Genomic DNA, 24,741 nt, shown 5'->3' on the forward strand with positions numbered 1-24,741 from the left:
CTATGACAACAGAGAAAACAGACAGAGGAAAGACAATCAGAGCTCATCAGCCACTTGCCTCACACCTTTATTTACCCCAATCCCAAAGAGAAGAGGAGAATTAGCATAATGATTTCTAATCCAGATATAAAGAGGAATTTCTAATTATTTATAACATCTTGGGACCCTCTACTTGATCTGTCCAATAATGTTAACATAATTGCATAAGCTGTCAAAGGATGTTAGAGGGCTAGCATAGGAATGCCAGTGGAATATTACACAGCTTTCTGTACAGAAATGTGAACTCAGGGTCAGAGCTGGGGTGCAGCTTCAGGACGTCGGGGTGCAATCCTAATGTGCTTGCGTGTGAATGTGTCTGGACGGTGAGCGCACACACAAGGAAATGCTTCCCCCTTTAGAAGAGGTTGGTGGGTGGAGAGCACGTTTGCTGCCATCCTGTTTGCTTAGATGCACTTTAATGGATGAGGATGTTTATGTTGTGGGAATTATAACGATTAGGTTCGATTCTGACATTAGACGTCAGTCTATTTCAGCACTACACTGGAAAAGACAAACAATAGGTTAAAAGAAAAGTTTAGAAAATATCAATGTCAAAATCCTTCAAGCTAAAAGCCCACTCAAGATGAGGATAATTCAAATTCCTAGGCCGAAGCAACCATTACACTGAAACCCTTTATTGAAAACCCCCGAATGCAGTAAAATGTAGGGAATCAGGCAGCAGCGGAGGAACTGCCTTACATACCCTGCCCTTCCTATTGCTAATGCTAGAGTAGTGCGGAACCGGCGCTTTTATTGTGTAGCAATGAAACTCTTTTTCATTGCTCCGTCCTGGAATCAGACGCTGCAGCTGAATAATGCATAAGGCCTCTTGCCTGTACACTATGTAAATAGTCAACAATGGCAACAGTGGTAACAACAGGTTTGGGTCTGCAGGAGTATTATGTAAAGTGGTCAGGGGCAGTGTGTCTGGCTCTCTAGCCTGCTATTGAAGCAGTGGCAGGCCCCTCTGAGCGCAGAGGGACATGGCCTGCGCCCGGGGCCTGGAGGGGACATGCACAGAATTAATGAGACCAATTTAGTGTTGCAGTAGAGTGGCATCTGCTGAACGGTCCTAAAGGACTGTTTTAGATTTCACTCCACCCCTAACCCCTTGCCCTTTACTCCTTGCCCCCACCGCCTCTCCTCAGACTCTGGACCTCAGTGCTAGAAGGTACTCCACACACTGGAGGACACATAGAAATTGGTTCTGTAAGAATCTATATGATTAACAGGTGCCCATACCAGAGTGGTTGTTATATAATAGACCATCTAAACACAATGATGGTGTTTTCTGCATTTACTGGGAGCACCCAGCTTAGCATCAGGTCCAAAATGCTTGTACTTTATACTCTACTCGTTATTTGAATATGGCATTGGTGCTAAGCTGTGCTTCTCCTTCTTCTTCTTCTTCACAGGTAACATAGAATACAGCTGTCCTGCCACAAATGAATGTGAGATCACAAAACGGAGACGCAAATCATGTCAGGCTTGTCGCTTCATGAAATGCCTCAAAGTGGGGATGCTCAAAGAAGGTAAGAAGAGTAAGAACATTTTTTATTATTCTTACACACTCATGTAGCATAGATTTTGTAGCATAGAAGCACACACTTTAAACAAAAACAATTGATCAGATCAACAATAGTCGAATACATCATCATCGCGTGCCTGATGTCTTATGACCCACCAAGAAGGCCCATGTTATTTTTTCCTGCAGCAGCTAGTTTTATGCATTTCCACGGTGAGAAATGCATAAAACTAGCTTCCCGGCACAACAGTTCCCAGCCCCTTGTCCTCCCCCTCCTATCCACACAGCAGTAAATAATGTGCAGTTGAGTTGGGGACAGAAATATGCTGAATAGGTTGATCCCTGCCTTTGAGTAATAGAAATGTAACAGTATTCCACTTGGAAAGGCTCAGGCCAGGTCCCTGAGCACACACCCGCAACAGTCTCAGCTCTCCCTGGCATATTGATCCACTAAATGTTTTCCGAACATCTCAGCTCTCTTCCTGTGGATGGTTTTTTAAAGTCACGCCAACAGGGAATTCAGTGACAATTAAACATGCTTCCGATGGATTTGTCTGGCTGGTTTTCTCTCCCCCTCCCTTTCCCCACTGACTGACTCCCCCGAGACACAAACCTTGGCTGCTCTTCTAGCGGAGGCACCTGTCCACTCTCCCTCATCCCACTGCACTAGTGGGTGAGTTTTCACCTCCCTTACTCTTTCTGTTTCTGTCAGTTTATCATTTGCTGTTTGCTTGAAAATATAAAATAAAATAAAAGATAGACAAATAACATAGAAATGACAACATCTGGAGGGAAGCAGTGTTGTTTTTGTTTTCACTCATTTTTATTTTGCTTCTCTCTTAAGTGCAGATAAAAGCAGGAAGGGTAGGTTTTTTCATCCCTCACGGTTGGGCGGTGGTATAAATGCTTTGCCAGATAAGAGCTCCGAAATCGAAGATAAATTAAATCCAGTTAAAACGTCCACTTTTAAATTCTCTGCCAAACTCCGTGAAATTTATATACTCTGCTTTTATTCATCCCATTATTCTCTTCTATTGGAGAGTGGGGGATTTATAGATGCATACATACCCAGTCGCGACCTGAAGCCGGAGTCGTAGCCCGTATGGATCCCAACCCAGTAACAGAATCTGCTGGACTGTGCACAGCCAGATAAAGCCTCAATGCCAGAATGACAGAGTAATCGCATTACTATCTGATGAAAAATTTATGCCAATATATCACCTTGGAGAATAAGAGACTACAAAAATATGTAGCCGTTGCTATAAATGAATGACTGGTGTCAGGTCAGCCTAAAAAAGAGCGTAAAACCCGAATATGCAGAGTACGGCTAAGCCTGAGGTTCTAATGCACTCCTCTGTGTACTCAGCACATTATCAGAATAAGAATGATTCTCCTCCTTTACATAGTGGCTGTCATCATTGTCACTGTGCGTGATTAAAGTCATGTGCTGGTGTTCACAGATCCCTCTCATATAACTGATTTTTGTCACAGTCGAAATTATGAAACATGCTGGCTGTGACTAAGAAAACGAGCGTTTGCTTAAGCTCTTGTCTTGGGGCTGTGTCACCAAGACTAAATGGAAAGAGAGACACGTGGTCTGTGCCGACTGTAAGCTCAATGAAGCCGTCGGCTCAGGAAATGGTGGCAACCGCTCATGTGACTCTGGTTGCAACTTACTTTCATTACTGCAGAAAGGTCACATTGTGTCTCAATGGAAAATTGCCTAATTATAACTTAATAGTCCCAACAAAGTGCATTGCTGACCCCCCCCCCCCCCCCCCCCCCCCCCCAAAAGAAACATAAGTTTAAATCCTTCACTGGATTTAAACAAAAAAATAAAACAACTTAAGTTTTCACGTCTCTGTTCTGTGTGGGTACACCTGTGAAAGCAAAGCCACTGAAGCCACATTTGGCACTTCAATATTGGAAACCGGATAGGAGGCATAAGGAAAATGGTCTTGGAAGATCAGCAGTCCGATTACAGGGGGCCTGCCTGAACCTTGTGTTGAGTAGCTGTACTTTCCCTTGACTGTGTAAAGGAGGAAGTGATCAATAGACTAATCAAATGTCAGATGCAACAGGTTTTTCCTCTGATCAATGGAAACAGATCAGAGCTTAGAGCAAGAGAGAAGACAAGATAGTATTGAGAGATTAGACTGACATCATTCAGTGGCAGTTGCTGTCCACCACGACTTCCTTTCTCTCGCACACTCACACTACTGTACATGCCTCCACATACAAGAATGGACAGGTATATTTTACATAGTGCTTTTTCTAGTCTTACTGGCTGCTCAGAGCTCAAGAAAATCGACCATTTCTGTAAAGTTAATATATATTTTTATCTGCACATCCACAGCATTGACCAAAGACAATAGCTTTTTGTTCCATTGTCCTAATTTTGGAATACTGTGTGTTAAAGGAATCTTCTGGTTTTGCAAGGAAGCAGTGCGACAGCTGTGAAGATTTGCTGATTTGCTGAACAAAGGAGTGTGTCTGTACTGATATGCAATACATTTTCATGCAGAGAACAAGCTCTAACAGTCAGTTATAGTAAAACGCACAACATACAAATGAAAAAGAAAATGTTTAGTGAATTAAAGTACTAAATGTCATTTCTTCAAAGTTGTGTGTACCAGTAAGATGAATCCAGTCTGCTTCTAAGATCTATAAGTAAGTAATAGGAGGCCTCCACTGTGGCAAACATCACTTGAAATGTTTTTTCAACAGTTTAATTTAGACTCTGAAGTGAGGTTTAAGTGCCGTTTAGTCTTTTCAATTAGCAGTACGAGCAAGGATGTCAGCTCACGAGGGATACTGTAGCTAACCTGTAAATGGAGTATGTGACAAGGGTGTCACTATGGCAGCCTCTGGGGTCAGCAGATGAGGACGGGGGGCAATGCGTGACAATTTTTCCGCTACCCCTGCTCATCACCACTCGTGATTAAAAATGCTGCGATGCACTTAGAAGCATGCAAAGCTGGCAACGAGGGCCCTTTTGAAATAGTGCTGACGGCAGTTTAGCGGGCGGCTTCCTTGAAAGGCCATGTGGCCTTCTGATTTTCCCAGCTAAAATAGGGACCGCCTAAGCCCCCCTTGGCATTGCCAACCATCCCAGACATCCTGACACTTTCCCCAGGGAGAGACACCCAGAACAGGTGAGGGACTCAAAATAAGGGCCCCTACCGCATAAAGTGAGTGAAGACAGGCCCTTTTGTAGGAGTGTGCTCGGAAGGGGATTATTATTGTTTTTGGAGAGAAAGAAGAGCTGTAGGTCAGCTGGCCCCAGCCCCCACCTCGAGGCCTGTGCTAATCCGTGCACAAATGCCAGCCGCCTTGGCCAAAAGCCCCCTCCCCGAGCACCCTCCTTTGAAGAGATGATACCCGAGCTCACCCGCTGCTACCCTTGCCGCACTGTGTAGTGGGCCATAAAACAGCAAGATGACTGTGGATGAGGTGGCACTCAACTCGCTTTGCACATTTATAACGCACCTACTGTTTACTCTGGAGGGAGCACAACAGACTGGCCAGAGTCAGAGCGCTTAAAGCGTCACCAAAGGGGCATATGAACCTCGCAAAGGCCCCTATAAAAGTCCTGGCTATAGTACCTGACAGCATGAGTGAATGAATCTGTCTGGCTGCTCTTAATCACTCTCTCTTCCTCTCTGCCTGTGTCTGGCCCTGTTGGACAGTAAAATGAGACAGGTTAGTGCGGAGCTTTAATTCCTGTCAGCATCTGTTAATTATGGCCAGGACTGTTCTAATTAAAAGAGGCACCCATCTACCTCCGTAGTTGGCTTTATGCTGGCTGACACAGCCACACGACTCACCGGCGGAGAGGAACATGGAGAGCAGAAGCGTTGCCACCTGGCAGCAGCCAAGCTCATCTGGAGAGCCGGAAGAAACTGTAGAAAGTGGTGATAGCACATTTGACAGTGACATGCATCCAAGAATAACGGTGTTTTAGCTAATGCAGAAAGTTTTTAAGCAGTAGCCCACAACACTGCCAGAATTGATTGCTTGATACAATGCACATAAAAAATAAATTGTCACCAAGTATCCACGCTTGTGCATGAAATACAGGTAGTTGATGTCAGATGATTCCCTGGTACTCACTGGGAAGGATAAGGCTCTGCTGGGAGTTGGGGGTAATTAGGTTAGTAGGTTGTCAGTGTCAGGAAATTGAAAGACAGTCCTAATCAGATTTGTGTTTCTAGGGAATCAAATAATTTATATAAGTAGAAAAAAATCTTTGTTTTATAGTTACATGATAATACAACTTACTGGACTCCCCATTCACAGAGAGAGCGAGTAGGGCTTTGTGTCTGTTGTATATAAAAATCAGCTATTTTGCATACATCTGCTGCTGAATTCCTCTTTGTTAAATGAAGGCCACCACTTCTATCTTACATCATCTGATTTTCCCTTTCCCCATCCGTTCACCGGGCGACCTCCAATCGCCACGCATGGGACACATCCAAACTCATCCTCTCCAAGAGCACTTGCTGATGGGCAAATTGTATTAGGCTCATTTGCAGTGGCCACACAATGCCCAGGTTTGACACCGTCCTCCCTGTTATAAAGTGATGAAATCATCAAGGAAGTGCTCCAGCTGCGGGTGTTGTTCACTCAAAGGACACGGGAGGCTGACAAATTAACTCCTCCTCCACCGCAAGAATTTCATTGAGCCTTTTTCCTCATCCAACCTTTAGTATTAAATTTGTTTGCACGTCTGTGTAAAGGGGGGGGGGGGGGGGTGTTACATTATGCATACAAGGTAAATTGAACAGATTCTCCTTCTCAGCTGGATTAAGATAGCTGGTATGTTTAGACTGTCCGGTGGCAGTGACACAATTCCAAATAAGGGCATGCAGGATATAAATGTTTGCATACAATTTCATTAAATGGCCAAATACCTGCCGAGTGGCATCAAATGAATAGAACGGCGCAGATGAAATATGTTTACAATGTTGAAAATTAATAGAATAGAAAAGACATCTTAATAGAAACATTCTTATCAAATAATGAGATAATAAATAACTTATGTTATGATGAGGCCAGCTTGACATTTACAGTATCAGTGTGGAACCTGGCCCCCTAGGTGTGGCTGCGGATGATAAGGCCTCGGTGCTACTCCTGTGAAAGAGGGGTGAAATAAGGGTCTTTTATTGGAAAGCAATACCTAGTTATCTATCTGCAGTATGACAGTGGATGCTTTGTACACTGTATGTGTGACTATGTCTTTGCTTGTTGGCTGGTTAAGTTGCTGTTTGTGGATATTGAAAAAGGACACACCTGAGCGCGCGCGCGCACACACACACACACACACACACACACACACACACACACAAGCAAAGAGGCAAGTGGCTGGCAGCTAATTAGTATTCAGTCTGCCTCACCCCAAAAGCTAAATAATTAGAGGGCCAGTCTGTGAGATCATTGACCCTGCGTTAAATATTCATATGTTTAGACCTGCTCTGGGCTCAGCTGTGTCACAGTAGACCAGCCAGGCATGGACCACATATGGGAAGCCTGCCGCAACTCTGACACATCCCCACACACAAACACACAGACACACACAGACACACACTGAAAGTATGCTCATACACACGGACACATTTTTATACTTCTACGTAGTCCTTTTATATTTCTTACATACAAGCTAAAGGCCAGCACTGTACCTCACATTTACTTTAATATATTATAATATAGAATATGTGAGGGTGTGATTTTGAACCATAATCCTATATTTATGTCTTTACAACTTCATCACAATTTACACGGCGGTCTTATCTTTTCTTTCTTAGGGGTTCGTCTGGACCGTGTGCGAGGGGGCAGACAGAAGTACAAGAGGAGGTTGGACACAGAAAACAATCCGTACCTGGGCCTGACGCTCCCTCCTCCCACCAAAAAGCCTCGTGAGTACCCCCCCACCCCCCGTCAATAGCCCATTGTCTCTTTCTTCCGCTGCCTCTCCTCTACCAGGCGAGCAAGCAAGTAAAACTGAGATAAAATTCTAGGACAGACTCGCGTTCCTCCGTCATGTTGCATGTTTGGACAGTTGAGAGTTCGTTTGTTGTAAATATAGGCCACCTATTGTTCTGCTCGGAGCCGAGTTACGATAAGTCTCTGAACAGATGACTGATATTAAAGAGTGAGAGATCTTGAGGACACTCCTGTCTCACACGTTTTTTGCACACTGTAAATTTCCTTTGCACAATGTGGCGTTTCCTTCACACACACAGGCAAAAAAAGGGGAAGGTGGGACCACCATGCTACTGTTTCGTCATGTTGATATGCATATCAGTGTTGCACATCTGTGTGCCTCTCTAAGCATTACGGTGAAATAACCTTTGACCTCTCCTTTTTTTTGACACCCCGACCCTCCTTCCTCTTCTATCCAGTCACAAAGATAGTGTCTCACCTGTTGGTGGCAGAGCCAGAGAAGATCTATGCCATGCCTGACCCCACCATGCCGGAGAGTGACATCAAGGCTCTGACCACGCTCTGTGACCTGGCTGACCGCGAGCTGGTGGTCATAATCGGCTGGGCTAAACACATCCCAGGTAAAATACATATAAAATATTCTCTTATTGTCTTACTTCAAGGCATGCTCTTTTTCAATACTGTTTTATTTTTCCTCTTTCATCTCTCTTTGCCCCCAGTTTTAAACATGCTCTGTGAAAATAAGCATGCACTCACACGTAGATAATTAATGACAGCAGCTCATACAGCCTCCGGGTGCGGGGAGGATTGAGGGGTGTGCAAAATGGACATCGCTGTGCGAGAAACAAATCAATAGAGTGCATTTTAAATCCCTCCATTCAATGGAGAAGGGGGGACACAGACCCGGTGCCATTGTATGTTGTAATCACCGGGGAGATTAAGAGCAAAGTTGGGGACCTGCCCAGTCAAACAAGACATCATATCACACACAGGCACACATATGCACACATGAATGCACACAAGTGCAAGCACACACACACGCACACATATTGAATTATTGATGGGCATAATCATGTTTCTTCCTTGCCCCATAGACATTCTGATAGAGGAGGTGTTAGGTTATAAGAGGCTGTTGAATTGAGGATAGGCCACCTCACATCAGCAGAGATTTTGCTTCCTTTGTGAGTTTTTCCTCTGATTTTGACAGAGTACATGTTGTTTAGCTGTTCTTTTTTGGCAACTAAAGCAGATTCCCGCTTGATCTTTTGCTTGACCCCTATAACTCTGTAGCACTGCAGTGCTGTAGAGACAAAGCGGTAACAAACTAAATCAATGTGTCCCTCAGAGCCAACGCCATAACCTCTTCTTCTCATCAGCATAACTTGGACAGGCATACATCTGTCAGCATGCAGGAAATGCACGGCATCATTACAACGCCGACACATATGCACACTCTACGCATGGCACACACATGAAAAGTTTATTTATTTTGACTGATACAAAGTGGACTTTTAGTGACCTCGGGGTGGTGCATTGTGTACCGATAGGTATTAGAGTACTTCTCAGAAGAAGGGGTATTAATCAGGTACAGATCTGATAGTAAGGAGATTAGAGATGGATACGGTCCCAGCCCCTGGCCTCAGCCCCAGTCCCTTACGCGACTAAACCATTTGGATCACTCCCCACAGGCCATGCATGGTCAGCAGACTGAGAGTTTAACCAAGGAGCTTACTCAGGACTGGATCACAGCTGACCCGATAACACACTCTCATCATTGTGACCCAAAAATTACACCAGCAGCGCAGACATGCACAAAATTGACAGCATTCCCAGGCTGACTGTAGAGTACAGACAGGAAGAATCTTCACTAGTGCAAACTTGCATTTAGAGAGAATAAAGAGTGTGTATTAGTGTGTATTGTTCAGAGTCAGAAATGTTTCTTCTTCATAGATGGTCCTTTTAGCCAATTATTTAAAAAACACTAATATACAAGTATTAAAGGTTTTATCTCGCATCCCTGAAATGCTTCATCATTTTAATATGTGTACATGCTTACTCGGATTCTGTGTGTCATGGTGTTGAAACGTTGCTAATCAGATTATACTAACACGTATTGTACAGTGGATAGATTCATAACGTTAATGGGATTTGCCCCATAGATTGCAGCTGACGACTCGTCATTCCAAATGTGGCGATAATGATCATTTAACCCAAAACCCGAAGCACTAAGCCCAACTGTGTGCTCCACTGTGAGCCGGCGCGTGGTACTATAGCTGCACTAAGTGATTTGCACTAAATAATCTGCACTGGCTGCACGTTGACAAGACAGAAGCAGATTTTTCTCATCTGCTTCTGAAGAAGACTCGACACTGGTTTCGTTTGTGGCCACGTTTTAATGCTTTTGTTCGTAAAACCACACTCATTCTTGTTAAATAACAATTTAAGAGGGAAAAAAAGGAGTTCCACTTCAACTAAGTGCTCGGTCCGTGTCTGCATTAGGGCAGTGGGTGTCCTCTGGCCATGAAATGGCTGCATAATTGAGTTGTACATGGCTGAACCTGATCAGAGACGGTTCACTGGTTGAGCGAGACTCCATGCGCTAACACTGCATGCACCAGCGGTACCTCAGGGCAGCCTACCACGCTCCGCTCCTACTATATTTCTCTTCTCCAGCTACGACAGGGAAGAGAAGGAGGGGAAAAAACCTGCTGATTGTATCCTGATAGATTTTTGTGGCCTTGGGCAATGGAATTAAAGAGATTAACTGTTCATTATGAAGTAGACCACATTGATTAGGCCACTGACAGATGGGCCAGCAACTGAAGTCTGAGTGTAACAATTTAAATGTCATGAAAATTGGCAGTTACCTTCTCCCGATTGATTTTTAATTTCTCCTATTTTCAGCTAACATTTGGAACGAGTTTCAAAAGTGGCGGAAGAGTAGCCCTATTGGGTTTTAATGGGAGGACAATTGGAGGATAACAAAGCTGTATCATTAGTGGAGCCGATATCTGCCTTACAGGCTCCGATGTCGACTTTGTTATTTTGGCCGTGAAAGGTCGGCTTACATACGTGAAGTTCTTTTCAGGTGTTACAGAATTCTGCAATTTTAGGCGAAATAAGAACACGTTCAGTTGTTCAGATCAGCGTGGTGTCACATATCAGTCCTTTTTAACAGGTTTGCCATTGCAAAACTGCAGCCTTGCCTTCATCTGAAGAGCATCTTTAATTAACTGATAATCACCGCTGAGCTTTTAGACACTTGTGTCACTGCTCCAAATGGCAGCACAAAGTAACACGGCTGTTGCCTTAGGGCCACGGGGTCATTAGGAATAGTGTTAGGGCAACGCTGACAGATGGTTTGTTGCTCCTAAGGTGCTAACAACCTTCGACACACACAGCAATCCTCTGGCCACCCCTTCTGGTCCCTTCCATCAATTTAGAGCTGCATTTTCCTCTGTCCAAGACGTTTAGTGAGCAACTAAGTGCCCTGACCACTTCAGTACACTAGAACCTGCTTACCAAACTTGACACTGCTGCCTTCCTCAGCAGTAGTGAGTTTCAAGTGTAACCCCCCATAACCCTGTGCTTTCCCCACATGCCTTCACACCCGCAGTGGGAATGTCATGCGTTCATATGTAAAGAGTGCCGTGCCTGTTGTTTATACAAAAGGTGCTCGTTGTTTGGTGCTTGCCAGCTCACCTCCCAGCTTCCCAGCTCCGAGTGTTTTCAGCTGGGAGTTCTCTCAGGGCTAAAGGGCCAAGCAAACACTGACACTGTCCTACTTTGCACCATACAAAGAAAACACGTTTCAGTCAGGACCAATATAGTCAAAGGATTTAAGGTGGATGTGGGTTGCAAAGCGGATTGCAGATGCATGACAATTGTATAGGTAGACTAAAGGAACGTAAATAGTGTGCGCAGTGTGACGGGTGCCAATTGGATACATAAATGGGTATCACCTAAACAATAAAGTGATGTTGGCTGACACTGAGTGAGGATTGTTTATTTCTCAGGTCTGTTTACATTTGTAACGTTAAGAAATTCATTTGTCACACAGCTTTAATTATAATGAATTATTATAAAATATACACGCAAAGGATTTTCTCGTATTAGATTCAGGCCAGAGGAACCTAATGAATCAGACTAGTTTGCATTGTTCTTTTCATCGCTGGTGTTTTGGGAATATTCATCGTCTGTGCTTTATTGGATTTCAGTTCATCAGCTTCTGCGTCTGACAGACAACTGCCTGGCGCGTTATTTGTTAGCACGGAGGCACCGATGTCGAAAAAAGATTGCGCCTCTTGTACGTTGTCTTGTTTTTGTCAGCTCAACCCTCCACTATAGTCGCCTAGCCTCCTTCACCACCCCCCCCTCCTCCCGGGCTCCTGTTTTCTCTTTGCCATTAAATTGTAAAATCTACTTACTGTGTTGCCAGCCTGATCCCACTCGAGCTGCGTAATCTCCTTGTAATAGAGTGTGAATACTGCCTGGCAATAAATCAGCACCTCATCAGTGCACTTTATTAAATATAGACACCAACAGACAGCTCTTAGTATATTCAATTTACCCTCTGACGTAGGCTTCAACACAGGAGATAAAGATAGATTGAGCAATCAGGTGGATGCTGAGGCCTGAACCCAGTCAGAGAGTGGAAGGAAGGCAGAAACCCCCAATCTCATGCAGGGAGATTGAGATGGGGGACAGGAAGCCAACAGTGTGCAGGACCAGGAAGCCAAGCTTGTTTAGTTATTGTGACAGATGTATAGCTAGGTACATCCGGCGTTGTTATATATGTATGTATATACATATTTTTAATGACAAAAATAGATAAAATGTAAATACTTTCTTAAACTTTAACAAGTGTGCATAATCTTTTTGTGTGAAATCTTTTTTGCCGATGTGCCTTTAAGTGATGATCAGCAGAGAGACATACCTCATTAAGCAGTGTTACTTGATGGCAGTGGAGATAAATTATGTGTAATTATAGCAATGATTAAAACCTGATTCGTCCTGGTCTTTGGGGCTAAGAGATATGTAAAGTCAGTAGTGGCCAGTGGGACCCTGGGGAGAGCTAAAGACTTTGCTGCCCGGGTCAGGAGGTTATAGGGTGCAGATTAAAACAAGGGGATTACTGTATTTAGCGTTTTTCAACCTCATAACATTCACAGGCTGCTGGTCAAATCACCCCATTCTCCAGCTACTTACAATGGGGTAATGGGCTGGTTATCATGTCTAAAGAAGGCTGATAGGCGCTTCCTGAAAACGCAATTAATTTTCAGTCATCAACCTCTTTTTCACCTAGTCAGCTTGTATTGACTAGACTTTACTCAATAATTTTTTTTAAAAAAAGCAGCATTTTGTGTCATCAAATCAATGTCCGGGGAAAGCTCGCAGCAAACTGAGCTGTCTGTGTTGTACATGTGGCTGGATTTCAGGTCAAATTATTTACGTCAAGCACAGCAATTTATTACCGAGCTGCTATTGATTGGATCTTCCTGACGCCGTCATATAAATGCAAAAAGGGTCATAGTCGGCATGCGAGTTATATGCACAAAGGTCCATGAAGACGAGTTTGCGCCATCTGCAAAATTGCTCAAAATGGACATTTCTTCCTATATTGCTTGTATGTCTTGTGTGTCACACTTGGAAGTGACAAGAATCCATGCAAAGCAGAGGTGCACGCACATTTTCCCCAGTCCTTTCCCCCTTTTAAACTGTTATCTGAAATAAAACAAAACAACAACAAAAAGCTTTGATATAGAATAAGCTTATGGCAGTGTGATCATTCAGCCCAGTTTGAGGTTAGAAAAAAGAAAGACGTGCTCAACCTCTGGGGTCCTGTTAGGGGCAGTTTTACTCTAACTGGAGCCCAGAGAGCACTTGACTTGGCTGAGGTGAGATTGCCGCTGGGCAGAAGTCTTCAGGGCCTGCTTGTCCTTCTGATATCTGGCCATGATAGATCAGCCCCTGTCCAGCCAGAATTACTCTCTTTCCTCTTTCTATCTCCTTTTTTCTCTTTCCCTTATGCTCTGGTCCCCCTTTGCTCTCTCTCTTCCTTATCTCCCTCCTCCCTGGCCCATATCTTCTCTTCTCTTTTATCCCCCATTTCTCTAGCTCTCTCCCTCCCTCTCTCCCGCTTGCCATCTTTTTTCTTTTTCTCTCCCTCGCTCTGTCTGCTCTGTTGTCTGATTGAGGTTGAGTTACGAGGGGGCTGCAGCTGGAGGGGGCCACCGTGCCTCGTAATTACATCTCTTTTTATTACCCACGCTAATGGCCCTCGGGGAGAGGGAAACAATAATAAATTAATAGAATATGAACTCCAGCTCAACAGAAATCTCCAGCATTTCATTTTGGACCGTCCTGTGCTCTGGCAGATGAAACAGTGCTCTGATTAATCTCTGCAAGGGGTTTAAAGCAGCCGTCTGTAGGTTTGGGCTGCCCCCTCCTGCTCACAGCCGAGGGCTTTTGGGGAGATAAAGGAGGAGATGATGGTTTTGGCTTCTGTTGTTGGACTTTAGTGGTCTGATTTTTGCCCTTTGAGCTATTAATGATGATGCAGTTGACAATTAGGTGGGCCATTATGCGGTGCTGTTTCTTTATCACTCGTATTTATTTGTGCTCCTTTGTCTCGATTGAGTTTTTCATTCAAAAGCAGTGTAAAAAAAAAAGTCGCAGCAGAGAATTTTGAAAGTGAACATTTTCTTTGAGATATAAATGCTCCCTATTTGAGCGGGGTGCTTAAGTCAAAGTGAACAAAGAGAAACTCAAGAGCTGCATTGTTATTATCTCCTCGGCCGCAAAGACTTTCAGACAGAAAGCTGCCGGTGCACTCAGCAGTGGAGTGGAAAAGGCCCTTCAAGCGCACCGACAGGCCTCTGTGATTTGGTCAATATTGTGTCATGTTTGGTCAAACCCCGCCAAGGCAGTGGGCTGGAAATGAAGATGTAAATATTGATATTTCATTAGAGGAAATCACCCACTCCGACGGCACTTAACCGGGCCACCTTCAGAGTGCGGCGGCCGGAGCGGCATGTGACCTGCGGAGTCGGGAAGTCACTTCATTACTCGATTAAATTGAGTGGAAAAAGGCGAGGCAACGACATGAGATCCCATTTGGAGCGATAATTTAGGCCTTGAAGAGAGAGAATGGAGCAAGGGAAAAACACTACCTCTCCATCTCACAACACTGGATTAAATTCAAGGACTTTTAGCGTCAAAGGTAATTGTAGGCTGCTGGAGCCGCATGTGTGCATATGGCTGAGAGGTGTCTGTTGTATCAGAACAACTCCAAAGCCACTTCAGCGAGCCCTGAACAAGGCCTTCACACGAGCTGTCATATTGGGAACAGCGCTTTAGTTCCGCTTCACTCCTCCTTGGCATTAAAAGGCTACACAAAGCCTTTTCCTGTGATTGTGATGCCAACCTGATGCGGCAATCAAGACCACGTCCACGCTTGCATGACAATTTTGCTCCGGCCAGTCCACATTCTGTCCGACATAATGGCCACGTATGCAGACAAGGAAATAACACAACAAAGAGTTTTAAGATGCTGTCTGGATACGTGTGTAATGGCACAGGCCTTTTTAAAATATGGCTTATTGCCTTCACTGATAATAGTAAAGTGTTGTGAGTGCTTCTGGCAGTTTGAATTGTTGGGTCTAATTTGGGCTCTTCAGAGACAACCTCTGACCAGTCCAGCAGGGCACTGGTACCTTTCAGTTAGCACTCTATTTTACTGACTATTGATTCCCCTTCAAAATGTGAAGGCCCTCACATTCTGATCACAATCTGTTAATTAATGTATCCTCCAGCTCTTCCCCTGCAGTGGTCATCACCACGATAAGGGAAATTGAACACTCGGGTACTTCTCTCCCCAGCTCTTCTTTTCCGCCCGTCTCCCTCACTCGCTCTCATCGTCCTGTTTCTTTTTCACATTCTCTGACGCTTCCTCATTATGTCTCTTATTCTTCTTAAGCTGCATGCGTGCGTGCGTGCGTGCGTGTGTGTGTGTGTGTGTGTGTGTGTGCGTCTATGCGTTTATGTTGTCCTGGCAGAAAGAGATAAACATCAGGTTGGTGGCTGCACCCTAGTAAGATCATTTATATTTAAGAGAAAATGTGGAATGCGGGTGCAGTGAGCGCTCCGGTCAATACTGTAATCTATCGCCCTTAAATCACACAACGGCTACGCAAGTGTGGCAACAGCAAACTTGTAAAAGCAATCTTATTAATCAGGGGTGGAGCTGAAGAGCCTAATATGCTGTCAGAATGAGGCGCCTGCAGGAACGCTGTGCAGGAGGAGGGGGGGGTGGGAGATTGGGGGGAATGAATATGGGGAGTGTTGGGGGATGTCATGCGGTTTATTGACAGCTAAAGGGAGCTACGAAGGGAAAAAGGGACGAGACGATTCCTCTCTGGCTCTCTTTTTTTTTTTTTTGCTCTTATTAATTTGTTTGAATTTCTCACAGCTCATCTTTCAGGGATCTCACACTTTGTTTGATTTAATGTTCTATTCTGAGCATATGTCGTGGCGTTGGGGTCGAAAAAGACGGAGGTGTATTGTCCTCATGCCGATTTCAGCTTTATTCTACTGCTGTCGAAGAGTTTGGCTCTGGGTTTAAGCAGGCCTTTGGGCATGACTTGCACCGTGTGACCCCGGCTTCGTTTGTGTCTCTTGATGTGCGTCGTTTTACGTTTATGCATTCATGTGCATACATGTAGATGCCTTTATCTGAATATGCATGCATGTCTGTTTTCTTGCACTTCCGTGGATGTGTGTGTGTGCATTCCCTCATCACCTCCTCTTGTTACACAGTGTGTGTCATGTCCTCAACCCCTCCAATGAGGATGTGTCTTGGTGCTAATCCCCCCTCACACCAATACAAGAGTGACAGGATACAAGGGGTAACCACATGGCTTTGTGTATCCCGGACCTTTGCACCGATTTACTGTCCTCACTTACACTAAAGCCCACTCAAGTGCTCTGACACCAGCTTCAAAGAGGACCTTGCACTGTGCATTTGAAATTAAAGACCACTCGCTAACATGTGCATGTACATGTGTATTTGTTTTACTGATCGCATCTCCGACATCCTACGGTTTTAGCTTTCTTTCCCTCTAATAAAGAAGACTTTTTCTAAATCGTGGAAGAGATAAAATTCCGTACATCACATAATTGCTCTTTTTTTGTCCTTTTCTTTAACATTTGACTAGAAATATAAGCTTGCAGATTGTGCTCAGGTTCTCCCCTTCTCTTCCTGCCCAGGCTTTTCTACTCTCTCTCTGGGAGACCAGATGAGTCTGCTGCAGAGCGCCTGGATGGAGATCCTCATCCTCAGCATCGTGTTCCGCTCGTTGCCGTACGAAGACGAGCTGGTGTACGCCGAGGACTACATCATGGATGAGGAGCACTCGCGGCTGACGGGCCTGCTCGACCTCTACGTGTCCATCCTGCAGCTGGTCCGCAAATACAAGAAGCTCAAAGTGGAGAAGGAGGAGTTTGTAACCCTCAAAGCCATTGCTCTTGCCAACTCAGGTGGGTTATCTTCAGCACAGTGACGCATCATATATGACATGGAGTGTGCTTGAGTTTTTATTGAAATACATTTTATTTTATACTAATGTAGACTAAAAGCGAATCCTCAAAAGAGTTAAATTAAAATATAAATAAAGTTGGAGTTTTTAATAATTTGATTTAAAAATTTTAGGGAAAAGTTTTCTGTTTAACCAAATATATAATTTTTTAAAACTAATTTTTTTTTAATCCAACATTTCCTTTAATTTTTGTTTAAAAAAATCACCTTTCTCTTTAGTTTAACCACTTATTTAAAAACGACTGTAAAATAAAAGCCATGTCTGTAATTAAAATATTTAGTTGCATTTTTTGTTGTTGTTGCGTTTTGTTTAAAAAGTGTAAGTGTGCAAATTTGACATACAACAACTAATAAACCATACAGTAATAAGCAGAAGCAATTAAATTTTAAGCTTTTAATTCACCTGAATTAAAAAAATGAATACACACACACTATCCTAAAAAGTACACAATCTCTGGGCTTAAGCAAAAGTGAAGGTTTAAAAATATTCTTGAAAAAAATCCTCATGGGCATTACTCACTCAGGACATTTTACTTTTTCCCCGACTGGACCTCGGAGGAATGCACACTAGTCAGTGTAATATGGGTTTTGTCTAACACAGTTTCAGAAATGACATTTCTTAGTTTTTCATGAGTTTTTCAGTGTAACCTTTAGTTTGGAGCGTGAGATGGAGAGATGGAGAGAAGATAAGGCCAGTGTACGAGAAAGAGGGACGGAGGGAGGTTTTTTTTTTTTTTTTTTTAATTGAACACCTTCAATGTTGTGGTATTTCTCCAGCGCTCCCTCTCCCTCCTCTTTCTCCATCTCCATAACAGTAGCTGCAGGGCACGGCAGCCACGGGAGATAAATTTAGCATTTCATTAGGAGCGCAGGGGGCTGTCAATAAAATGTGTTAAGTCAAATGGAATGAGTATCAGGGCGTGATGGGGCTCGTTTGTTCCAGTGCGAAGACGGCACGCCGCTATTGACAGGCGCCTTTTTGAGGAGGCAGGACCTGTCCTCCTCTGATCAATCCACGCCTGGGTCACCGGGCCAGTTTTTCCCTTGTTTTGTCCGGGACTGAAAAACGAAAATGCTGATGCTTGGACTTTGCTTTCAGATAACAGAGCGTTGGTAGGGAGGTGAGGTGAGAGGAGGAAGGAGAAATGGGAGGAGGGGGAGGTGGAGGGTGTCCAGAACGTTAGAACAAGGTCTCTGGGAGATCACTCTCCTGGGAGCCCCTCTGTCTGACAGCTGTGAAAATTCATAGCAATTGATTTTGTAATTAGCAGTTTATCAATCGGATCGACGTGGGCTCACTGATGGATTGCGAGGAAATTGTTTCTTCAAAGTTGTTGTTTTTTTTTTACATTTTAGTCAGCCCCCTCCTCCAGTGTCTGTAAGCTGCTCGCTTTCTCTCGTGCCCCATTTTCTTTCCCATTTGTCGAGATGTCTCCATCCCTCTTTTTATTTTCTCTTCTTTTCCTTCTTTCGACAAAACCTTCCTTTAAAGCGCAGCTCCGGTCAGGTCGGTTGTTAGAGTGTGTGCATGCCTTTGCTGCTGAGAAACTAGAAAGGAAAAAGAAAAGAAGAAAAAACAATTGGCTTGATTTGTAGAAATGCAGCCTGTGTGAAAAGAACAAGAGATAATTATGTCACACCACATCCTCATCTGAGTCTTTTGTTCTTCCATCCCCTCCCTCCTTCACCCCCCCCCCTCCTTTTCCCACATTCACTTTACAAAACGACCTACTTCATTTTACCACTGTGGATTTGAAAACCGTCAGGGTGAGAAATGTCTCAAGGTCTTGGGAATACAGTTGTTCCAGTCAATGAATTTGGGGCGAAGCCTGAAATCTGTTTTGCCTTTTATTGTCCCGTGTGGTAAAATATGCGCCGCCAAGGTGAGTCGAGTCAGGCAGCCAATGACATGCTGCCTCCTGAGTGCCAGATGCCAGTTAACCAGTGAAAGAAAGGGCGACCCCTAGACTGTCCCTGAGAGAGGTGGGAGCAGAAAAAGGCGAAAGTGAGAGGGGAGTACGGTAACACCATGTACAAGAGGATCGCTTGAAAAACAGTGGCACTGTAGCGAAACGTTATAGGAGCGAAGAACACCGGAGGGAAGCCAGACTGAAACTGCAGACAGCTCTAAAAGAAAAAAATGCCAGGTGGGAGAGATTTGGACTATCTGAAGCTGAGAGAGAAAGTGAGAGAGTCATATTTTAGCTGTTTGCAGGAGAATGTAGTGAAGTGGACACTTTTCGATAATACAGCGCAAACTCTGAAATGCACGCGTCCACATTCATCGCTTTCGCATCCTTTTTGCAGGAGTCAGTATCAAAAGGAAGTGTTGCATTCATCTCACGTTTGTTTATGGTGTCCAATTCTCTAATGGAGCTCCCTTTTTTTCCTTTGTTTTTTTTGGAAAACACTCTGTCCTTTGGAACAGTCAGGTGTTTAATGTGTACTCACTCAGCAAAGATTGGATGCTATTCATGCTATTGTTACTGGAGGATAACATTGATTTTCAGTCCCACTGGTCAAGGGCCATATCAATACCCTACCCAATCCACCAAAGAATAAATATATAAATAAAACAAAGCAGATGTTGTGTGTGTGTGTGTTTTCTTTTTTTATGATCTATTCTTTATCTTGTCAGGGTGTGAGTTATACTGATAATGTGTTCCTAACCTTGCTGCAACTGACCGAGTAGTTAAGATCACTCATGAGATTTTATTTTGTTTTAGAAGACTCTATTTCCCATGACTGCTGTTACATTACCACCGTCTAGAAGAGCAAACTGTATTTCTTACAATTTCCCTTTCCCCTCTTCTTCTCAAATGTAAAAAATCCATCATATTCATGCTCTTTTTTTCTTTCTCTCCTTTTTTTTTGTCAGACTCCATGCACATAGAGGACATGGAGGCAGTCCAGAAGCTTCAGGACGCGCTCCACGAGGCCCTGCAGGACTATGAGAGCAGCCAGCATCAGGAGGACCCACGACGGGCTGGCAAACTGCTCATGACCCTGCCCCTGCTGAGGCAGACAGCCACAAAGGCTGTGCAGCACTTTTACAGCATCAAAGTGCAGGGCAAGGTGCCCATGCACAAACTCTTCCTGGAGATGCTGGAAGCCAAGGTCTGATCGGAGGGTGGCTGATTGGCTGCGGCAACAGAAAGTGACTTGAACCAAGGCTGAGGGTTCTCAGGAGAGAGGGAGACACCCCTGCTGAATCTGCTAGGCAGGATGGAGACTGACCTCTCTCACTCCTCCTCTTCCTGGAACCCCGGGACACAAAAAGAAAAAAAAAAAAGGAAAAAAAAGAGCAAATGCAAAACTTGGTTATTAGTATAAATATAAAATGATGCAGATTAATTTAAAATATATAAGAAATACTATGTACAGTAATAATTTTTTTTTTGTTAATTAACTGTCAGTTGTCATGCTGTATATGAAGAAGGACCCTTCTGCCGCTCAGCATCTGGCAACTACTTCAGTAAGTAGTTGCCAGATCTTGATAACAAGACTTTTTTTTTTCAGAAAATTTAAAGTTCCAAAAAAATAAAAAAAAAAACGTTCTGAAGACAGCGGAGGTGTCAACCATCATAAACACACCTACTTGTCTAACTGCTGATTTTCTTTTTTGTGGTCTGGACATGTAAATATTTATTATTTGAAAGACTGAGTGTACAGTTCAAAGTCTGGTGAACTTGGTGGCCATTTTCTCTTGTTCTTCTTCTAATGTGGGGGGGGGGGGGGAGAATGAAAGTGGTTACTTATATGTGAACTCTTATCAGTTTAAATGTCCTTGGATATACCTCTCCAGAGCATTATGCCGTGTGATCGTCGTGGATCTATGCTCAGACTGGAAGACTCGCTGGTCCCATGTTTAACCAAACTAGCGTAGGCAGGTACAATAGTCAGTTGTTCCTATTCTGTAGTAACTCAGCAATAAAGCGAGCCGTTGGGGAGCCAAGCTTCAGATCCTATCTTTTGTGCGCTTTTCAGTGCTGCTGTTACTAAAAGACCATATTTGCGTAGCCCCGTCTCAGCGGTGGAACACGCCGCTGTACCTCGGTTAACCACCGTTTCTCCTTCTCCAAAGCGGTTTGTGTTGCTGCTGCTCGTGCAAGCCCATGAACCCCAGACTGAACCTCAGATTTGGTCATTGTTTGAGCCTTTGGAAATTGCCTCTTTACATGCAAATGGATGACCTGATTCAGGCTAGGCGAAAGTTAATCAGCGGGTTTTGGTGTGGCAGTATCAAAGGATTTATGCCGAGTGGCAGAGGTCCAGAAGATTCCGTGTTCAAACAATCAGAGGCCCATATGTCAACCACTCTATTTTGGTCTTCTTTAAGCCTGTGGCAGAGTCATCCCACACACTGGGAGCAAGGTGCCCAGCATCTGCTCTCACCATTTTAGACGCCTCCCGTCTTTTAATAGCTGCGCCTGCATTTATAGGACTTCGACGAAACAGAGGTAAATGGCAGGTGCAGAGTCGCGGTTGTGGCGTTTCACACTTGGTTTATTTTTAAGCCAGCAGGAGGTTGTGTGCGCAGTGTCGCACCACGATAGACACGTGGAGCACTTCTTCTTGACCTCGCGTTGACACCACGGCCAGCAGCACCCCTCCCACCGGCCGAGAGGCAGGTAGACGTCAGTGAGAAAGAGCTCGGGGTGCTCAAATATGTACATGTGAATAGCTATGCAAGAAATAGAGGGTCAGTATGCTACAACGGGTAGCAGCAACCCATCATCGTGTCAGTGCAAGGTGTGAACTCTGGTGGGAGAGAGATCCCCCACCCCCACTGTGTTTAGCTGTAGGTCCATTGTGCTGGGTGTGAGTAACACTGTAGTCCAGTCCACTGGAGTCATGCCACTGGTCTTCGTGTGAGAGGGAACGTGTTGAAGGGGGAATGCTTAGACTGCTGAAGGATTTTATGTGATGTGATAAATTGTGGCGCTGTCACAACAATATGATACCGCGATCAAAGGAATCCCTGACATCGCAGGAGGGTAGAGTTGCCGCCACGCTTGTGATATCAGTGTTTAACACTGATCCAGCCGTCGCCATGACGTTTTTTTTTAAGTAGCAGTCTGATTGGCCGTGCAACCAAGGTTGACCGCCCACTCCCTCTCCAAATTTTCCCGCCCAATTCCAAAACCTGAGCTAGCCGCCATCGAGTAAACGAGCTCCGCTGTAAAGGGTGACATTACCAACTTGACTTGTTTTAACTGTTGTGCAATACAACAGGGACCAATTCTGACTGAAACCATGCTAAAAGCATGCTTTTACTTAGGTTTTGGAGAATTTGTAAGCAATTAAGTGACATATTCTAAATCCGTCTAATCAGTAACATGTATCCTGTATATCAGAACTGTATTTGATTTGCTCCACTGATGACTTTTGTGCTTGTTTCAGTGAAAGCGCGGCATTAATGAAAGCATCTGCAGAAAATCTCGACAAATAGAAATTTGTAGTGGCCTAAGATGATCAGCCATAAGAAACTCAATTTGATTTTTTTTTTCTTCACCTTGCAATATGACACTATGTTAAGGAAAAGACAAACATGTCTTACATTAGAAGCTGTGTCTAAGTGTGTAAATATATCAGCGTCAATCCAGTAGGTTGCCGAAATACCACTTAAAAAAAAAAGAAGTATGCAGCGCCCTGCTGACTACTACCTCATTATCATTTTGTCAATATTTCTCTGATTCAGCACTTTCTGGTCTTTATCATCCTCACGTCTGTGACACACCTGAGCCATCCATGTTTTTATCAAAGACTTCTTCTCTCCCGCAGTGCTCCTGCCAAAACATTTGTAGTTGTACATCTCCTCCTCCCTGTCATTCTTCATAGATCTCTTTGTAAAGGTAAAGCATGCGTTCACATCGACCATACGACGTGGCCGTCAGTGGGCATGACCCCCACGTTTTGGTTACTAAGCAAGTGTGTGTTTATATGAACATCAGTTTGTCAGAATTGGTCCCTCGATGATGAAACTGCAGACAGGAGCAGGTGACTGATTTGCTGCTTCTGCGCTGTGAGTATTTATGATGTGAAATATATCATTTGGCGATGGTGTACATTGATATCTCTGATCGTTGAAATCACCAATATCTGTGTAACTTTTATGTTTTGATTTTCAAAAAGGTAAAGGATCAATGAATTAAATACTCACCGACCTCTGTGATTATTTTGTGTTCTGGCTTAAAAAGTCTGTCGAGTAAAACTTTGAAGGAAATTTCACATGGATGGTAATGTTTAAGGGTGACAGTTTTTTACAGGTTTTTGTGTGTGTGTGTGTTCACAGCATTGTCGCTGTTGTGTATCTACTTAATTCAGTGTAGCAACTTAACCTAACCTTGTCCTCTGCTTGGTGTAAATACCCCCTTTCCACACACACACACACATTGAGAGCGAGTTCGGCGATGGGACAAAACAAAGAGCACATAGGAGCTCCCAGAAGACCAGAGATTGGTGGCAGTAAGTGAGGCAAGCCAGTGAGAGATTCACGCAGGCCACCCAACCATCCAGTAATCAACCGCAGCCTCTGCAGGGCCAGGAACTGTTGAAAATGGATCCGTCACAGGAAACAGGCAGACAGACATGTTAACGCTGATGGAGGCGGCGGTGGAGAGTAGGAGGGGGGGGGGGGGGTGAGGGGCTGGAGCGCCATTATTTCAGGAAGCTGATATTACAGGGAGTTAAAGTATTCCCTTCACTATATAATTATAAGAGCCAATTTCCCTTTTTGAAATAATGTCTTGCTAGCCAATTAATCGTGATAATCCTCTATGTGGAAACAATGGCATCACAAGACAAGAAACAAGATGAATTGAGGATGAAAGGGAAAGAAAAAAGGAGATCTGGAGGCCAAACACAATGTAGAGCGCTGCTGCCAGCTGCTGTCATTTTTATTTTTTATTTATTTATTTTTTTTAAAGTAATGCGCTCCTCATTTCTCATGCAAATCATCCAGTTGGACCGGCTATTGCCATCGATACGTTTCGCACAGATACAGTAGCGAGGCAATCATTTACCTCCACTGACAGGTCAAAACACCTTTCATTAGAGTTACGAGGCATCTCATCAAGATGCGGCCCCGCTCGCAGCTGTACGACTGCTGCGTATTGCTTAAGTGTGTTTCATTATTCCCAAAGCAACGTTGATGATGGTGAGGGAAAGGATTACACGTCAGGGTGAGTGATTGGGTTTGAACAGAGCTGCTGCATACACTTTGTATCAACCCAGGGCTCAAATTACACTTAGGTTGAAAACGGAGCACGTAAATGCCCAGGAGAGCTTGTGGCACAGAAATGAAGAGTGGGCCACCATCTTCCTCGCCCCCCCCCCCCCCCCCTCTCCGTTTCACTCTCGCACGCACAGACGCACGCTCACACTTTTCATCTCTTTCTTTTGTCAAATTTTCTTTTTGACCCCCCCCCCTCCACTCGTCTTCCTTCTCCTCCCCACCCGTGCTCCTTGTTTTTGCCCAACAATTCTTTATGGCCGTTCTTATTGTTCCACTGATTCTGTTATGTGTATTTATTGCTCCATTTGTGAAATTGGAGGCACCGGCCGACAAGCCTATTACTATTCAATAACAGGAGCTGGGCATTTTCACTAGCGTTGGGCTATCAATGGTGCCAGACAG

The 24,741-nt window shown here is 44.2% G+C and overlaps 1 protein-coding gene across 7 annotated transcripts in view; it reads left to right on the top strand.

The window, feature by feature from the left end:
- The window catches only part of esrrb (estrogen-related receptor beta), a 44,274-nt gene extending 21,016 nt beyond the window's left edge, over positions 1 to 23,258 (top strand). For 5 of the 7 annotated variants that reach the window (XM_085143909.1, XM_085143910.1, XM_085143911.1 and 2 more), the window contains 5 exons: positions 1,455 to 1,580; positions 7,369 to 7,479; positions 7,966 to 8,127; positions 16,775 to 17,044; positions 19,981 to 23,258. In XM_085143909.1, the coding sequence (XP_085000035.1) occupies positions 1,455 to 1,580; positions 7,369 to 7,479; positions 7,966 to 8,127; positions 16,775 to 17,044; positions 19,981 to 20,225 (914 nt within the window). In that variant the 3' untranslated portion in view covers positions 20,226 to 23,258. The remainder of the gene's footprint in view (positions 1 to 1,454; positions 1,581 to 7,368; positions 7,480 to 7,965; positions 8,128 to 16,774; positions 17,045 to 19,980) is intronic. The other 2 variants (XM_085143904.1, XM_085143908.1) reach the window with 1 other exon arrangement.
- The last annotated feature ends 1,483 nt before the right edge of the window (positions 23,259 to 24,741 follow it).

The sequence above is a fragment of the Neolamprologus multifasciatus genome, chromosome 19, assembly GCF_963576455.1.
Source record: "Neolamprologus multifasciatus chromosome 19, fNeoMul1.2, whole genome shotgun sequence".
In the NCBI taxonomy this organism is placed as follows: Eukaryota; Metazoa; Chordata; class Actinopteri; order Cichliformes; family Cichlidae; genus Neolamprologus; species Neolamprologus multifasciatus.